The sequence below is a fragment of the Tetrahymena thermophila genome, assembly GCF_000189635.1.
Source record: "Tetrahymena thermophila SB210 genomic scaffold scf_8254752, whole genome shotgun sequence".
In the NCBI taxonomy this organism is placed as follows: Eukaryota; Ciliophora; class Oligohymenophorea; order Hymenostomatida; family Tetrahymenidae; genus Tetrahymena; species Tetrahymena thermophila.
This window is the reverse complement of record NW_002476512.1, coordinates 1,521,713-1,539,732: the sequence shown is the minus strand read 5'-3', so window position 1 is coordinate 1,539,732 and position 18,020 is coordinate 1,521,713. Positions and strand designations below refer to the sequence as shown.

General features: G+C 22.7%; 3 protein-coding genes across 3 annotated transcripts; all 3 read right to left on the bottom strand. All coding sequences in view use genetic code 6, as the record gives it.

Moving 5' to 3' along the window:
* Positions 1-3,047: 3,047 nt before the first annotated feature.
* Positions 3,048-4,460, bottom strand: TTHERM_00123880 (hypothetical protein; the record flags this gene model as incomplete). Its single annotated transcript, XM_001010883.3, has 1 exon — positions 3,048-4,460. The coding sequence occupies exon 1, from the start codon at positions 4,344-4,346 to the stop codon at positions 3,048-3,050; it is 1,299 nt and encodes a 432-aa protein (XP_001010883.3). The 5' UTR covers positions 4,347-4,460.
* A 4,309-nt stretch (positions 4,461-8,769) lies between these two features.
* Positions 8,770-10,689, bottom strand: TTHERM_00123860 (hypothetical protein; the record flags this gene model as incomplete). The annotated part of the gene is made up of 1 exon (XM_001010881.2): positions 8,770-10,689. One exon carries the CDS (start codon positions 10,687-10,689, stop codon positions 8,770-8,772), a length of 1,920 nt encoding a protein of 639 aa, XP_001010881.2.
* A 3,525-nt stretch (positions 10,690-14,214) lies between these two features.
* Positions 14,215-17,347, bottom strand: TTHERM_00123840 (transmembrane protein, putative; the record flags this gene model as incomplete). Its single annotated transcript, XM_001010879.2, has 3 exons — positions 14,215-14,913; positions 16,076-16,620; positions 17,065-17,347. 3 exons carry the CDS (start codon positions 17,345-17,347, stop codon positions 14,215-14,217), a joined length of 1,527 nt encoding a protein of 508 aa, XP_001010879.2.
* Positions 17,348-18,020: the final 673 nt, after the last annotated feature.

The window sequence follows — 18,020 nt, the reverse complement described above, 5'->3', positions numbered from 1 at the left end:
GAAAATAAAATTATGAGTTAAATTAACAAAGAAATAAAAAGAAAAAAAACAAGCAAGAGCAATAAAAATAAAAATAATATTTTTTGTTTTAAGTTAATTTTATAATTTAAAAAATATCACAATCCAAAACAAATAAACTGTATTTACGAAAGCTCAATTGTTAAATTTGAGAGGTTAATGCAATTTCCTAAAGCAGAACCTAAACCTGATATACCTTCATCACCAATTTTATTCCAACTTTTTAAATATTGAAGAAAAATTATATAATTAAATAGTAAATTAGAAGGAAGAAATAAAGAAATAATTTGAAATAATAAGATAAACTAATTAATAATAAAAGCAAAAGTTGAAAATAAAATGATGAGTTAAATTAACAAAGAAAGAAGAAAAGAAAAAAAACAAGCAAACAAGCAAGCACGAAAAAAGAGCTCTGTTATTTTAAATTAGTTTATATATTTAAAAATATCGCTACTCAAAACAAATAAACTGTTTTTACTCAAGTTAAAGTGTCAAATTTGAGAGATTAATACAATTTGCTAAACATGAACTTAAGCCTGATATACCTACATTATCAATTTAATTGTTACTTTTTAAATATTGAAGAAAAATATTTAATTAAATAGTTAATTTGAAGTAAAAAATATAAAAAAAATATGAAATAATAAATTTAATTAATAATAAAAGTAAAAGTTGAAATTAATATAATGAGTTAAAAGAACAAAAAATGAAGCAAAAAAAATGCAAGCAAAATAAAAAGAAAAAGAAAATAAATCAAATAAATTAAAATAGCTTTAATGTTCTAAATTAATTTTTTATTAATAAAAATATAACAATCCAAATCAAATAACTGTTTTTATCAAGTGTAAATGTTAATAATAGCAAAAAATGAAGATAAAATATTAAATAATAAAAAATGAATAATAAATTATTTGAAATTAAGTTAAAATAACTAAAAAATTTTTGTTTTAATAAAAATCAATAAATAATAATGATAATTTCTAATAGAAAAATAATTTTTTTAAATAAATTGAAAGTTAAATAAAAAAATTATTAATTAGAATATAAAAAAAATCTTTAAATTAAATATACTTCAATTTAATATGGAGAACCTTATGAGTTAAATGTGAAGAGTTTAAAAACTTTTTTTATTAATATATAAATATTTAAAGGATATTAATAAATTAATAAATAGTTACTTCTTCTAATTCTTCATAATATTTAATCTATTTTTTCATTTTTTTTTTTTCAAAAATATTGAATAGCAAGCAATTTATGGAATTTAATTAATTATAAATGGATAAAAAGAACAAATAAAATATAATAATTAATTTTCAAATATTTATTTAGAAATTTACTTTTATGAAGAGATATCACAGAAAAATTATATGTATGTATGTATGCATGTAGGTAGTTCATTAATAATTAAAACAAACCCCTCCTCCCCCCTCCCTACTTATTCAAAAATTAAAAGAAATTTTTTTAAAATATTGTAAAATATTGCCCTCCAAGCTTGAAGAAGAAAAATTTGGCATGATAGGTGTCTATTTTTTACCTGATAATAAACTAAATCGATAAAAAATAATAATTATTATGAAAAGCTAAATTCAATCATTCTGATTTTTCAAAAATTAATTTTATTGAGCTCATCCTAAAAACGATTCTTCTATCAAAACCAGCAAGATATTTATATTAATAAAGAAATATTATTTGTTTCAAATAAAATTCTTTAATCTTTGATTGAAAAAATATAAAAAATAAATATTTTTTTTTAAATTTAAATAGAAGAATTGAATTAAAATAAAGGGAAAAAAACAAACTTGTCACTTAAAAATTTTTTTAGTATTTCATATTATGTAATTATCAAAATTCTTTTTGAGTTAGTTATAATTCATAAGCGCTAATTTATATCATTTGTTTTTCAAATATAAATTAGGCAAAAGAAAGAATAAAAAGGTCTTAATGTTTACATAGGTAAAAAATAAAATTCAACTATAAAAAAATAATAACTTTTTAATTTAAATTCTTTTGAATAATTATATCTTTTTAATAAACTATAGATTAAAAATAAAAAATATTGGTAGTGTCCATCAATTACTTAATTATTTAGAAACCTTTATCAGATAATAGGATTATTTCATTAAAAAATTTCATCATCTTATTGTATTAGAAAGCTTAGAAAAATTTTTTCTTCTATATTAATTGCATTATGTTTATTTAAAAAGATAATTTAAAATAAGATAAAAATTAAATAAAAATAATTCATTTTATTTTAAAATCTTAGAAATTCGACTTAATATTTTATCTTATAAAATAATGTATTTCCTTTTAAACCTTCAAACATTTTTAACAAAAAGTATTAGTTATTTTATTAATTTATTTATCAATATTGTTTCAGTATGTTTTCATTCATGCCTGCGATTTTCAAAATTTTTCTGGTATCCATCCTAAGCCAAAACAATTTTGAATAGGAAAATCATCAAATTTTTAATAAGAAAAATTATCAAACATAATATCAAAGTTAATAGGTTAATACAAATTTTAACTTATGTAAATAATTCACTTTTTCTGATTAGCAAAATTATCAAAAGTGAATTTTTGCTGACATATTTAAAGATTTAGTGCATAATGTATAAACAAAATATTAATTACTTCAAAATAAATAATAATTGTAGATAGGAAGATAGAAATAAAAAAAGTGATAGATAGATTATGTTTTTTTTTAGTTTTATTTAGTATGATAAGAATAAGACAAATAGAAAATTTGCAAATATAAATATACATTAGAAATGTTATTTTCGTTTACTTTATAATTAATATTTGCTTAAAATAATAAATCAAAGAAAGGATTAGGGTGTGTTGTGTGTATGCATGTGTAAATGAGTGAGTGAGTCAGTGAGTGAGTGAATGGGTATGTCTAATTATAGTTAGTATAAATTTGTAATTATTATATCAAATCATTAATAGGAGTATAATTAGTAAATTTATTTTGCAAGGAAGTAGTTTAAGTTAAATATTTTAAGAGGTCTTTAAATATTTTTTAATCAGTTTCAAAGGTGAATAGTAGGAATGTTGTATACTTAGTACTATTGTTGGTTAAATTATTATTATTATTATTATTGTTATTGTTATTGTTATTGCTGGGGATGATAAATATATTATTAATTTTGATAGCAGAAATCATTTTGAATTTAATTCTACTACTGGTTATTAGTGAAATCAAGATTTTTATGATTAATATTTGTAATTTTGAAAGGTTTTTATATACAAGATACACTTTATTTGTTTGATAATTAATTATTCATTCTGTAATTGAAATTTCCATTGATTGGAATTTTTTTATTATTGTTTTATTATATGAATTATTGCTTGTGAGAGTTATTAAATTTACGGATTTTTCCAAATTTTTATTCGAGATTGGAGTCAAAGTCAAACCCAAAGAATTCAGCTGTGCGGAGTTCTAAGAAGTAGTAGTCTAACACTTTTTTAGAGAGTCCAATTTCTTCAGCTATTTCTTGTAGGTCGCGGAAAATACGTTCTTCTTTATATTTTTCATACAAATCTCTCCATTAAGAGACTATTTTAATTGCTGAAGCAATAGTTCTTTCTTTGCTTCTAGTTAAACTGTGACTGAGAATGGAGAATTATTATTGACTTGATTTGTTAGTATCTTCAATATTATTATTCTAGATTGTAGAATTTATTTAATTAGCAATAGAGGCTGCAGAGAGTGATGATTAACAAGAAATATTTTAAGATGAATGAGAAATATTCGATTTTTTTTTTTTTTATAAGTGGATTTCTTAATCTGCTTCAAATTCAGCAAGAAAATCTTCTTAGAAATATTTATTTTTAGCTAGGGATTCAGTTTTAGTTTTTTTGAAGTTGCAGCAAGTTGACGATCCACTGATACTCTCATCATCAGCAACAACCTGAGATTCTTTAAATATCTTATTGTTGCTTTTTTTTGATTCATTTTTTTGTTTTTTTTGTTCCTTTTGAGTATTGGTGCTCGGATAGAGCTTTTAGATCTCTTCAGGAGATAGTCTTTGGTAAATAAATTCAATTGATAAGCTGTCATAGCCTGAAATTTAGTTCAACTGAAGAATAACTTCTTGTTGAGCGAAGGAGTGAGGATAGCAGCCTATGTTAAGGTCTCCAGATAATGTCTTGACAAATAATATGCAGTTGTTTAAGAAGGCGGAGAGTATGTTATTAATGGAGACGGATTAAGTAATGTTAACCATTTATTTATTACTGTCCAAGAATTAGATGTTCTAATCCATGAATACAAATTTCTATTGGGTAGCAATATCCTTGCAAACCGTAGAGAATGATTGAACAGACATGTTTGTTTGGTTGATTAGTTTGAATTGTGTTAGATTACTTAGAAAAATGTATGTTTTTTTTTCTAGATTTAGTTTTATTCTTTGTTTATATATTTAATTCTTTCTATCTATTTTTTACTTTAGGTGATTGATTATCCAATTTTTCTACCTTATCAGCTACCTGATGTGAAACCAGCCAAATAAGAATAATAAACCTATTAATTAAGGGAAATAATAATAAATAATATTTATGAGCAAGCATATTTATAAATTTTAATGGGAAAAAAGGAAGTCATTTAACTTCTGTTTATAGTTACATTATTCTCTTTGATAACATTTTGTTGAAATGCATAATAATTAAATCAAAATTGGAAAAAGACATCACTAAATTTAGACTCATAAAATGGTAAGATAAATTTGTATTTTACAGAATAAAAAAGACTACTTGCGTGCGTGTACTAAAATATTGTTTTATTACAATCATTACAAAGCCAATTGAATTAGAAAAATTGACTAAATTTATAATAAATTTAAACTAGCCATCTGCGAAAGAAAGTCAATAAATATTTAATTTGAATTTAATTTTATTTCTTTTATAGTTTTTAATTAAGAATAAGCAGTAATGTTAATTAATTGTGCTAATTTATTTATTTCTTCTTCTGTATTATTTATAAAGATAAATTTGAAAATAAATCTATTTATAGACATCAATATGTTAAATTGCCATAACTTTATCAAGCTACTTTGCTAAAAATACTTTATATAAAGTGAGACAAAATATCTCTAAATAAAAAACAAATTTACAAAAAATTCATATTTAGCTAGCTACTCTCTTTAATTTGAATGGCATACGATTTTATTTGATCAGAAATACAAAATCTTTGAGCAGAAAATGTAGAATATTAATTTTTTAAAGATGGAATTTATCGTAATTAATTTAATCGAATATAATTTAATATCTAATTACCTTAAAATATTAAGAGAATATAATGAAATTCAATTCTTTAAAATAACCATATTTATTAGTATTGTACACTTATATTATCATATTTTGTAAATTAAGCATTCAAATATGCTTTAAAATCCCATTGATTGGAATTATAATACATTTTTATTCTCCTAAACATAAAAATTATTTTTTTTTTGTTCAAATTCAATATTTTTTATAGTTTAGTTTGTAGTTTCGTTACACAGAATATAAAATAATTGGACTTTGTTAATAGGTAGCAGAAATTTAATTAGGTACCTATTCTGGATCAAATCTTTGAATTGCAAGTAAGACTAATTCTATGAGTAATTTACTTATTTTAATACAATTTAATAACGTCAACTGTTTTATTATATGATTAAGAAATGCTAAATTTCTTTACGCTTCTAATAGATTTTTTTAAAAAAAACTTTTAATTTATCTAAAACACTTTTTCCCTAACAAGAATACAAACAAAATAATTTGCTTTAATCAATCTGTAATAAATTTACTAATCAAACAAAGAAAATACATATCAATCTATTTCTGATTAACTAAATCTATCTATCTATTTATCTTCTTAATGACAATTAATTTAAATATATAATTTTATTTTTTTTACTTAATTAAATTTGATACTTTGAAAACATTGCTGCTTCTTATCTGATATATATCACATTATTTTAATTGCATTATTATTTAATAAAAATAATTTTAAATATAAAATAAATCTGAAAATCTTATTAACATAATTACTTTTAATATTTTATTTTTTAAACATTTCCATATAATAAAATTAATTTAACTCAAAAATTAATAATTAATTTTGAAATCATTTTTTTTAATTATATAAAATATTTTTTTTATCAATAAATTTTTATTAATTTATAGAATTATTTATAATTTTATATCGAATTTTCTTTCTATAAAAGTGTTTATCATGAGTCTAAAAAATGATATTTATTATCTTACTAATTTATCAAATATGAATTAAGTTAGATTATATTTTTTACAGAAATACTATTTTAAATAAATTTATATCATTACTGTAAACAACAAAAAATAAAATTAATATCATAATTTTAAATGAATATATTTATTTTTATTAATTTTTAAAAATCTAACTAAGTTTTTTCTTTAAAAAAAATAGCTTTTCCATGAAAATAAATCGGTTTTGATTTTAGAAGTAAAAATATTTTCTTTTATTATACAGAAGAATAAATTATGATTATTGCCATGAAGATTATCTTGATGTAAATTTTGAAACACTTATTTATTATTTAACTAAATTAATTTTTTCAAAATTTAAAAACTGATGAAATATGAATTAGGTTATTGGCTTTGGCTTCTAAAATGTTGAGTGATTCTGAAAATTATAAAAATCGTAAAATAAACAAATAAATTTTGGCAATTACTAGCGATTATTATTATTATTAAAAAATAGAAGTCTAACTGCTGATTTCTATTTTATTAATTCGCTGGTTAAGAGTTAACATCAAATCAATTTTTATTTGATTAAAAGCAAATATCTTCCAAAGGGTAATTGTTTTGAGAATCTAAAACTAATTTTGAATAATAGCCAAAAGTTATAGAAGGCTAAAATTAATAAATTTAAATTAAGAAAATGTAAGAATTTCATTATGAGCAGCAAATAAATAAAAGCAAGGTTTGGAGTAGATTTAGCCGCATTATAAAAATATAATGATTTAATTAAAAGATTTAATAAATTACAGTAGTAATGTAAGGAACTCCCTTTATTGATTTACATCATCCGGACTTTTACATATTAAAAATATAATTTTCATTCTTCCTATTTCAATAAAGAGAATTTGTTTACAGCACAAATAAATCTATTAAAAATACTGAAGAATGAATTTTTCATTTGCATTTATTTTTCAAAAGTGGTAAAAATAATATTGTTAGCAAATAAAAAATTCTAGATTAATTTATACAATAATTGTTAGTGATAATAGCTCAATATACTGTCCACATTCCCCAAATTTGAACTATAAAGTATAAATTAGCTAGGGTACATCTCAAGTTATTTTCAAAAATTTTAAGATAAATAAATTAACAATATTAAAAATTTTGTATAGAACAGATAAAATTATCTGATTTTGCAACTTATGTAATAAGATAGAGACAGACTTAAGAAGATTGCTCAGACATCTATGAATATTTAAATAATATTTAATAAATATTTATTCTTCTTGAAGCATATTTATTTCTTAAAAAAAGCAGTTAAAAAATTTTGTTGCAATTATTTCCTAATTTTTTATGGCTAACTAAAACTAAAAAAGTTAACTCATTATAATAAATTAATAGTAATAAATAATATGGTGAATAATACTTTTCCTACCCCAAGACATAGATTACAAAGTATAAGTAAAGGCTTTAAATAGTTATGAGTACAGTAATATAAAATTGATTTGAAAATTTAAAGAATGAAAGTCTTTTATTAGCCAAATTAATTAATTAAGATATTAATTAAATTTAAAAATTCATTGCAAATGTTATGAATGGGAATGTTACTCCTATTTTCCAAAAATTAATGTTACTTTAGTAGGTAATTCAATAAAACTAGATTTGACAAATTAAATAACAAAATATAACTAATGGCATACAGCAATTTTTCTCGCCATATTTTCTTTGTACAAAAGTAAAGTAAACAAACTGAAAAATAAGAAATTAATTTCAAAAATAAAAATGAAAAAAATATTTACTTTTATAGTTTAGCATTACTTTTTACATGTATTTAACCGACCGATGTGTTTTACTTACTTAAATTAATGCAATTAAACACAGAAAAAATGTAAAGAGCTAATTATTTAATTAGATAGAGATTAATTACCTCAGAAATTATAAATAAATCTGATTAATGCGATACAAAAATATTTATGACTTCATTCAAAATATTGGGGTGAATGAGCAAAATCTGAAGAGAAAATTATTTATTTATTTATTTATTATGTATGTTGGTGTTTTTATTTATAGGTAGATAGATAGATAGAAAGGTTATTTTTGGAGAAGCTAAGGTAATATATGATAATTTTAAGATAAACAATATATATAGTAGATTTAATATAAATTTTTATTAAAATAAGTAAACTTTATTATATTATTTTATTAACTTTAATTTTGTTATCGCTTTCAATATTATTTATTTATTTATTTATTTACTCTTTATATTGAACTCTGCAACCTAAAAATCCGTCATCAGCTTGATCAATAATTTTATTTTTCTGAGAATCTTAATTGGTAATTATGTAAGACCTAATCATCAACTTTGCTGATTACATTCTATTAAGCGATTACTTTTCTTTGATTCTAGCTAAGTTGGTCAGGCAGCTGATTACAATTTGGCTTGCTGATTAGAGAGTTTATATTTTATTTTTTTTAAACCAACAAAATCAAAGTGGGATTTATTTTATTTACATGTTTTATCATTGTATTGTAAAAGTTTATTTTTCATTTCTTTCAAATAAAAGAATGTAAAATTTATTGGCACGAGTGAATTCTACCATTTTGATTGTTGTTGTTATTAAAGTTATTTGAATTGCCACAGCTATTGGCATTGTAACTTTTTTACATTAGGGAATCTTAGAAAGCACCTTATGAAGAATTTTACTAATTGAGTGTACATTAGTGATTGTAGTCCATGCTTTGGTCTTGTAATTGGAAAGAAATTCTTTGTTAATTCATTGGGTAATCGCTTTGAGTATTATTGAAGAAGTTTTAGTAAATTTCATTATTTGGAATAAATTATTAGGATTGAGAGCTCAATTAGGAGGTAGCATGCTTTTAAGTATATGAGTGATCATTGTAATAGTTAGTAGAGTTGGTGTAGCTGTTATTTTGATTTATGTGGGGAATATTTTGTTAGTTAGAAGTATTTTATATAATGTTGTGATTGTTAGGATAATTTGTGTTTGATGCTTGGAAGCTGCTTTAATTTAATTATGTTTCTTTGTACTGCTATTATGATTGAGACTGATTGGGGGATGATAGAGAAGGCAAAATTATTTATTGATCGTAAAAACATTTTTGATTTAAATGAGAGCTGCTATTTAAATTTTACAAATTTTTATTAATGTTTAAGTTTGAGTTGTAGCCTTGTGTTTAAATATTTGCTTATGAGTTGTTACTGCTTAAATTGATGCTATTTTAATTAGCGCTGGTAAAATTAGATTGTTATTAGTATTGACTTGATTATAATCTTTCAATTTAAGGTTGAATATTTGTTTATTATAATGATGAATCTTCAATTTTTTTTGGGATTCTATACTTAAGAGTAGAATTACGAGGAATTTTGTGAGTACTGAACTGATTTTGGAAATTTTTTTTGCTTTCTTGGATGTAGTCTCTCAGAATTCCCATCTTTTTATCGAGATTGCTATCAAAGTCGAAGCAGAAATATTCAGCTGTACGGAGTTCGAGATAATAATAATCAAGAGTCTTTTTTGATATTCCGATCTCGTCCGCTACTGACTAGTAATCTTTAGTGATGCTATTTGTTTTATAAAAGTCTTGAAGATCTCTCCATTTGCAGACCATTTCGAGAGCTTCTTTGATAGTTCTCTCTTAACTCTTTTTTTGGCTTGCTTTATCCTCATCTTTACGGTGACTTTTGTTTGAAGAGTAATCCTTCTATTCTGAGCTGGCGTCTTCAAACTCAGTCTTGAAGCCTACGTTACTTTGTGAATGAACAATATTTTGAGGATTAGAAGAGTTCAATTTCTTTTTCTTATAAGAATTTTCATACTCTTAATTCTAATTGGCTGCTTAATTTGAGTTTTAAGATAGACAGGAGTCTTTGCGGTTCAAACTGGGATTATTGGAAATATGGACGAAGGTGATTTGGCTTGAGTTGCTATCTAATTCGTCTAAGTTTCTTTTTCTGTTAAATTTAGGAGTATTTTCGCAATCTTAATTTGCAGCTTTGAAAGCGACTTTGTCATTGTTGATTTCCTTTTTACGGTAGAAGCTTAAATGAACCTAATTTAATTTAAGAGACTCTTCGTTTAAATCAAGGAGAAGTTAGCATTCTGGGTCTTCGATAGATTGTTAATTGTAAACTCCGATGTAGATTTGTGTGTTTTTTTCATCAAATTTAAATAGAACAGAGTCAGTAAGAACAATTTTCAAAGCATCGCTTAGATCAAAAGTTTTTTTCAAATTTATGACTGTTTACTCGTTTTATAAGACTACTTTTTATTTAGGGAAGCAGAATCTGCGGTTTTTGCTTTGTTCTTCACAGATAATGTCCATAAGAGCAATTATGCTCTCCTATTTACAATCATTAACTATCCCAGTGGTTTGGTTAACAGAATTAAGAGAAATAGTTGAAAGAGAGCATCCAGTAGAGGTTTGGACGGAGGATACTGAAGGTGATATCATTTTCTTCCTGTAGCAAAAAAGTTAAAAAGAGAGAGTTTTGTTTGTTAATTTAAATATTCAATAAATAAATAAATCTTTTTTTCTTTTCTTGCTTGCTGATTTCTTTGATGCGTCGTCTGTTATATAAACTGTGATATTGGATTAAGAAAATTCTATCCTTTTACTTTAAAGTGAGAGTTAAGAGAAGCTTGTTGTTTTTAAGAATGGTCTTTAATTAGATTATATTGTTATAAAGTGCTCTGCCTGTAAGGAAGGATATATATAATAGATGTGATTTGGCAATCTAAACCTTGTTTTTCTTAAGTCTGATTTAAGGATTTAAGATTATTTATTTAGTATCTGTTTTTGATTATTTTTGATTTTGTTTTATTTAATTGATTTATTTATTAGAAAGACGCCTTTATATGAAATATAAACTTGCTTATTGCAAATGAAATTGATTTATTATTTAAAGAAATTTATTTACTTAATTTTCTTTTCTTAATCTGAATTTTAGACTTACTCTGATCCTGCAATCCATGTAAAAATTGCCAAGAAAGAAAAAAAAACAAATTTTGGTAAAATTAATCATTTTGAAAATAAAATCAAAAATATTAATTAATTAATTAATTTGTAAAATGCTTACCTAATAATTACCAATACTCAGTTTAGCCTACCCCAAAATTAATTAATTAATTAATAAATAAATAAAAAAGAAAAATAAAAAAGCAATCAAACAATTATTTTTGTCTGCCAAAAAAAACTATTTGTCTATACTTGCTTAGTATAAAACTTTTAACGTTCAATTCTTATGCTCATTACTTAATTGATTTAGACAAAAATTTTATTTAATTCAAATCTGCATGCTATGCAAACAAGCTTGCATTCTCTATTTATCTTAAAGATGTAAACGAGTAAAGCCTTATTTTAATTCTAATTGTAAACGTAAGAAAAATAATTAACATTCTAAATAAAGTTATCTTAATTTTTAAATTCTGCATTATTTCATTTACAGAATTTTGTAATCTTTTTTGCATTGTCGAAAGACAAGCAGATAGACTCAAACTCAAACTCAAAGTTGAAAGTATTTAAGATAGCCTTCGAATATTTTACTTGTAGGCAATTTGAAATAAATGCAATTAAATTGTAAATTAATATAGCTTTAGAGTGTAAATCTTTATTTAGAGTGCTACATTTCAGTTAGTTAAATGATAAATTTAGATCTAGTGAAAGCTCTATTAAATAGTATTTTCTTTTAAAATATTTGCATCTAATCTAACTATTAGCTAGTAAGTAACGCAACTTCAATGAAGATAAAAACTGACTTCAATATTGTTTGAAATAATTCAAATTAATCAAGTTAGTAATTTTGAACCACCAGATTATATATATATATTCCGTCAATATGTGATTAAATTAGTGAAAAATAATCAAATGCAATGAATCAAGATGCCCCAATATAAAATTCAAAATTTAATTCACATCCTTGAGGTCATAAAATGGGATTAACCAGATTTTTTTAAAAATCTAAGTAATCCTTAAATATTCTGTTGGCAGCTCATTTTTTACTAATCAAATTAAGTAATCGATTATGATGTTTACACTCAACTCCTTTAAAAATATACTTAAAAGGAACTAGATTGCATGTACTAACTACTGTAGGAATTTATTCTCTTGTTAAGAAAACTTACATTTAAATTTTTTATATTTATGGTGTTACTAAGCATAAATAAATTATAATGGATAATAATTTGTTTTAAAATTATTTATTGCGTAAGAAAATCAACAAGAAAATGGAAATACTTTCTAAATAGCAAGTAAATGATTGTAAAGCATTTTGAAGGAATGGAAATAGTATTACTATTTCCGATCATATTTTATTATGCCTAATATTTTACGGTAGAAAGAAATTTATTTAATAATTGTGATGAAAAACAAATTAATTTTGGGTCTATTTGATCCTTTTTAATTAATTTTGAATGATTTCTTTCTTTCTTTGCTTTCTTAAAATTGATCAAGGTTAATTTACTCCTTTACTCTTTACTAAACAAAAAATAAGTCTCTTTATCCTTTCTTAATTACGAATATCTTTAAAAATAATAATCTTAATATTACTTAAGTCTATTCGGCCTCTAATCCTCTTAAATTTTCAAGCCTTTACCTACTAAACTCAAGCGCTTTTATATTCATTTCTTCTATTACTCAAGCAATTTTCCTTTAGTCATTTTAATTTTTAATTTTGGCTCCTTTTCCTTCTTTATTATGCTAAAGTTTGAAAATTTCCAAGCTTTTTTTTTCCTAATTAAAGACTCTTTTCTTTGTTAATACTTGCTAGAAAGAAAAAGCAAGAAGTAAAACAAAATATTAGAAAGAAAACTCTTTAATTAAATACTTAAAATGAGAGTTATTAAATTAGGAATCGAATACACTTTTATTCATCAATTTATCTACATCTTTACTTTATTAGCAATGAAATTGGAATATCAGAAAATTACCTTCAAAAAAGTTTTTGATAACTGCTTTATTCTGGCATTCTGTTGCTAATTCAAAGCTTTTGTAGAAGGTGATAAAAAAAAATCTTCTCAAATCAAAAAATTAGTTATAAAAGAAATTTCTAATCACTTTAATGCTTTCCCCCAACAAAAAATATATGAAGTAAGTATCATTGAATAATAGGGTTTTAATGTAATATTAAGTTATCAATTAAAATCCTTTGGTTCTGAAAGATCAATGAAAATAAGAAAGTAAAATTGAGTGCATTAAAAAAAACTAAATAGCTAAGGAAGCAAATAAAGGTAATATTGAATTATTTCTTTGCATATTACCTTTTGCAAAATTTAATAAATTTTTAATATAATTTTGAGTAAACAAAAATTGAAAAATCAAAAATTCACGCATTAAATTTGATTTTTTTATCTATAAATGCTCTTATGTTCGAGTGTTAAATTTAACCAAATAGAGTTAGTTAATAAGAGAATTTTAAAAAAATGCTAATTACATAAATTTTATACTTTTATAAATAAAATTAAATTAGGTAGAATAATTTTTTATTATTTATTTTAATAATATTCTTAAATGACAATAAAGCTATTTATTTTATTAATTGTATTTTTTACTTGTTTATTTTTTCTTATTATACTTTTTTTGTTTCTTTATTTGTGTTTGTAAGTGAATCTATTTTAATACAATCATTCGAAGAGTTTACATTAATAAACTGAATTTATTTGATTTTTCTTTCTTCAAAATAAAAAAATAATCATTCATTAGGTTACTGTCTTTACAAGTTGCCTATAATAAAGTAAATAAATAATTAGTAAAACTTAAGGCATTCCCAATAATGCTTTTAGATTACTGCATTAATCTAAAGATAATAAGTATTTTTTAACATTACTTGATTTATTTATTTTTCTCTTAAATAGAAAATACTCTTTTAAAATAGTTTGTGCTTGAAATTGTTTAAATAACTTTTTATTCTATTCAGTATGAAATTTTTTAGGGACTCTTTAGTTTTTGATATGAAATGGGATTAGCTAATCGCAGAAAATTTCATTACTCTTGATTTATGTGCATTTATTAATCTTGAATAGCGATTAATTGTATTTTTCTTTTCTAGTTTTAGGTTGTTTTTGATATTTCAATTTCATTAGTGGGTTCATTTAAACTGTTCTCATTATTTTTGTCAGAATTAGGAGCAAAAATAGTCACTTTTTTTGTTAAGTTATTATGGTTATTTAAATTTGAAGGACTTTGTCTTTGCTCATTCATATTGTTGTTAATAAGAATGCTTTAAGTCATTTTCTTGTTTGGAATTCCGTTTTCATTTCGGATTACTAAAGAGTTATTTTAAAATTCTGAGTTTTCTTCAACTGCATCAATACCAAAATTAGCACCGTTAATAGAATGATTATCAATATTTCTTTACTAAAACAGTGTGCTATTATTACCGACAGATGCAGTGTTGTTTAAAATATTTCCATTCAAGCCTTATTAGATAGAGTGAGAGTGACCTAGAGATTGCTGCATATTTATTTGAGCAGTCATGTGTCTTTAAAAGCTCGCTATTCTCCAATCAATACAATCCGGGTCCCTGATATATTATCTAGCAGCTAAAGCAATAATTAATTATAAGAAAATCATTACACCTGCAACTATAAGTATAGGCAGCCAGATTATATGAGAGATTATCTCTAATTCATCTAATAAAATAGCGTAACAGCTGTCTTATTTTGGAGGGCCACGGTTAATCTATAAAATTTATAGAGAATAATTTTTAAGCATTGAAAAACAAATTAGATTCACTTTTTTTTAAAAAAAGATATTGATGGCGTAAGCCAAAAGTTACAAAGAAAATATATTTTCCTTTAATTTTAATCAGGCTTAAAGTAATGCGAATCAAGTCAAGGCTTTTTGTAAATTCTTAATTAATTCTGATAGGATTTTAATTTATTTGAATATAGAAGGACCAAATTAATTTGAAATATTACATAATTTGGATGTTTGGGAGAGATTTTTCATTAAAATGAATAAAAAATAGTTCAGGAATATCAGAAGAATTAGTTGTGATTACTTCAAATTTTATAAACACTTTTTTCATCATCTTATTTCATTTACGTTAATGATTTTCTGATTAAATACTTTTATATTCACTTTCTTTCATTATTTTTTCTTTTACAAATATTATTTTGGTTCCATCATTAAATATAAATATAAATATTTATGATATGAATACAAATGAGTTATTAGTTTGTTTGTTTGTTTGTTTGTTTGTTTGCTTTAAAATGAATTAATCCTGCATAAAAAATATTTATTCATTTATTTATGGAGTTAATAATATCTAACTTATTTATTCTTTAAAACCTCTTTATTACGTTTATTAAAAAATAAAAAATTATTTATAACTTACTCTAAAACTAAAAATTGATTGATTGATAATGACGATTTTTTACAAAATTATTATTCTCATTTTAGATTTTATTTTTTTGTATTGATCAAAGAAGATAATTATTTAACTTGAGTGATAAATAAATTAAATAGAATTAAAATAGATAGCATATTTATTTATTTAGGATTTTTCTTCTATTCTAATTACAAAATACGATTACAACTTTTATCTCATTAAAGTATTACTTTTTTCAATTTATTTGTTTATTTACTTATTTACATTTTTCTTATTTCATTTTTTAATGTTTAAATACTAACAAAAATTAAAATTATTGTTCCAAGAAAATTCCCTATTCGATAAAAGCAAATCTTTAAAATGACTTTATTTAAAATATTTTTGTTATAGCAAACAATCTATTTTGAATGAATTTTTCATAATTATTTTTAATTTTTTGTATTAAGATTTTTTAGGAAAATTTATTGAAAAATTCAGAATGAGAAGAAAATTGTGAATTTAATTTATTACATCTGAAAAGTAGAAAACTGGCAAAGGTGTGCAGATACCTGAACACGAAAACTTAAGTTCTAAATTTTATAGAATCTTTGGGCCGCTAGGAGTTAAGTTGTACTGATTTATATTAGGACAATTTAATGAAGTTGTGACTCCATATCCTACAGTAGTATAATAAAGAGAGGATAAGGTACTGTTTGCAAATTAGCTTGGTTTATCTATTAAACATAAGCAATTTTGTGATTTAACACAAAAGTTTTGAATGGCAAGCTATAAATCGCTTAATATAGAAGGGTTTACTAATTAATCATAATATTAGTTACAAGATGAAGCACTGTGCCTATTGTCATAAATTTCCATGAATTTTGTTTTGCCAATTACTGCTAAAACTATGTAGCTCAAACTGAAGAGGAATAGTACTATTAGAGGATTTATCTGCTTAACTTCTAGATTATATATCTTTGAAATCTGCCAGCAGCAAATTATTGCTTATATGATTGATATTGATAGATATATAGGGAAGACAACTCTTTGTACTTAAGGAACACTGCCATACCAATCTATATATTAATTAATATATATTATTGTTGATATTAATATTTTGAATGGTATTAAGAATAATTTAAAGTAAAAAAAATCTATCTATCTATCTGAAATAGAAGATACATATATCAATCAATTTGTATACAAAATGTTTCAAATATAAATTTTGTAAAAACTTTATATATTCTTTCTACTTGATTTCTAACAATCTAAGCTAATCAAAATTCATTCTGAAAAAACATCGTTTAAATATCGCATGAAATATGTTTCTTGAAATAACAATAGATTTACTTCTTTTTCATATTTATTTACATGTTTGTTTACATTAATAGCTAAAAAATGTCAAAATGATTGTTGTTAGAAAATTAGCTTTTGATCATTAAAATTATTGCAAAAATAACCTTTTTGTTTTGCGTTTAAATATGTTAAGCTTTTTAAAATGAAAATATGAAATGAAATACTTGAACCATCGTATCCTAATCCTATAATTCCTAAAACGAAAGGGACTAATGAAGAAGATAGAATCAACCAATATGATGCTTTCAAAACTTTAAAGATATTTTAAGGTTTAAAGAAGTAGCAATCAAATTTGCATGAACATTTGGGAGGCTTCTTCTTTGGCTCCACATGAATACTTCTGGGAAGTGATGGTTACCTTGATGGCGATTTCTTTAATTTTTATTTATTTTTATTGATTTCTGTTGAGCTTCTATTGCTATTACTTCTAATATTACTTGATTGCATGATTAAATTCAAATGTAGGTACTTCAATTTTATTATCTATCAATTATTTTTTGGAATAGTTTTCACCAATAAAATTAAATCTTCTTCATAGCCATAATAATATATTCAAAATAATAATAGTTAGTTGCAAACCACTAAAATTTTATTATCTCATTACATTTTTTTCAACGGATGTTCGCTCATCCAACATAGTCAAATTTTAAAAACAGTAAAATGAATGAATAGCTTAATAAATAAATAAATTATTAATTGAGATAAAAAGAACAAATTAGATGTAAATTAATCAATCAAGAAAACATTCAAATTAAGAAAGATTGAATAGGCTCACTAATATTTTTTTATTAGCTGAATAGCAACGAGTTATCTATTAATTATACTTCATCAGGTCTAATATTGTACGATTAACTGAATAACTCACTAAATCACTCACTTATTAACCCCTAAGCCTTCTTAAATAAAGCCAGAGAATATATATCTTATTAATTTAAAAATATCAATGTAAAATAAAAAATATATCCTTATATTTATATTTTTCTAAATTCTAAAGCAAATATTTAAATAAAATATGATTAATTGAGTGTCTTTCTTTTTTTTAATTTTAACATGATTGTTTGATTATTTATTCATTCTCCACTAATCAAATTCAAATTCGAATACAAATGCATGACAATGT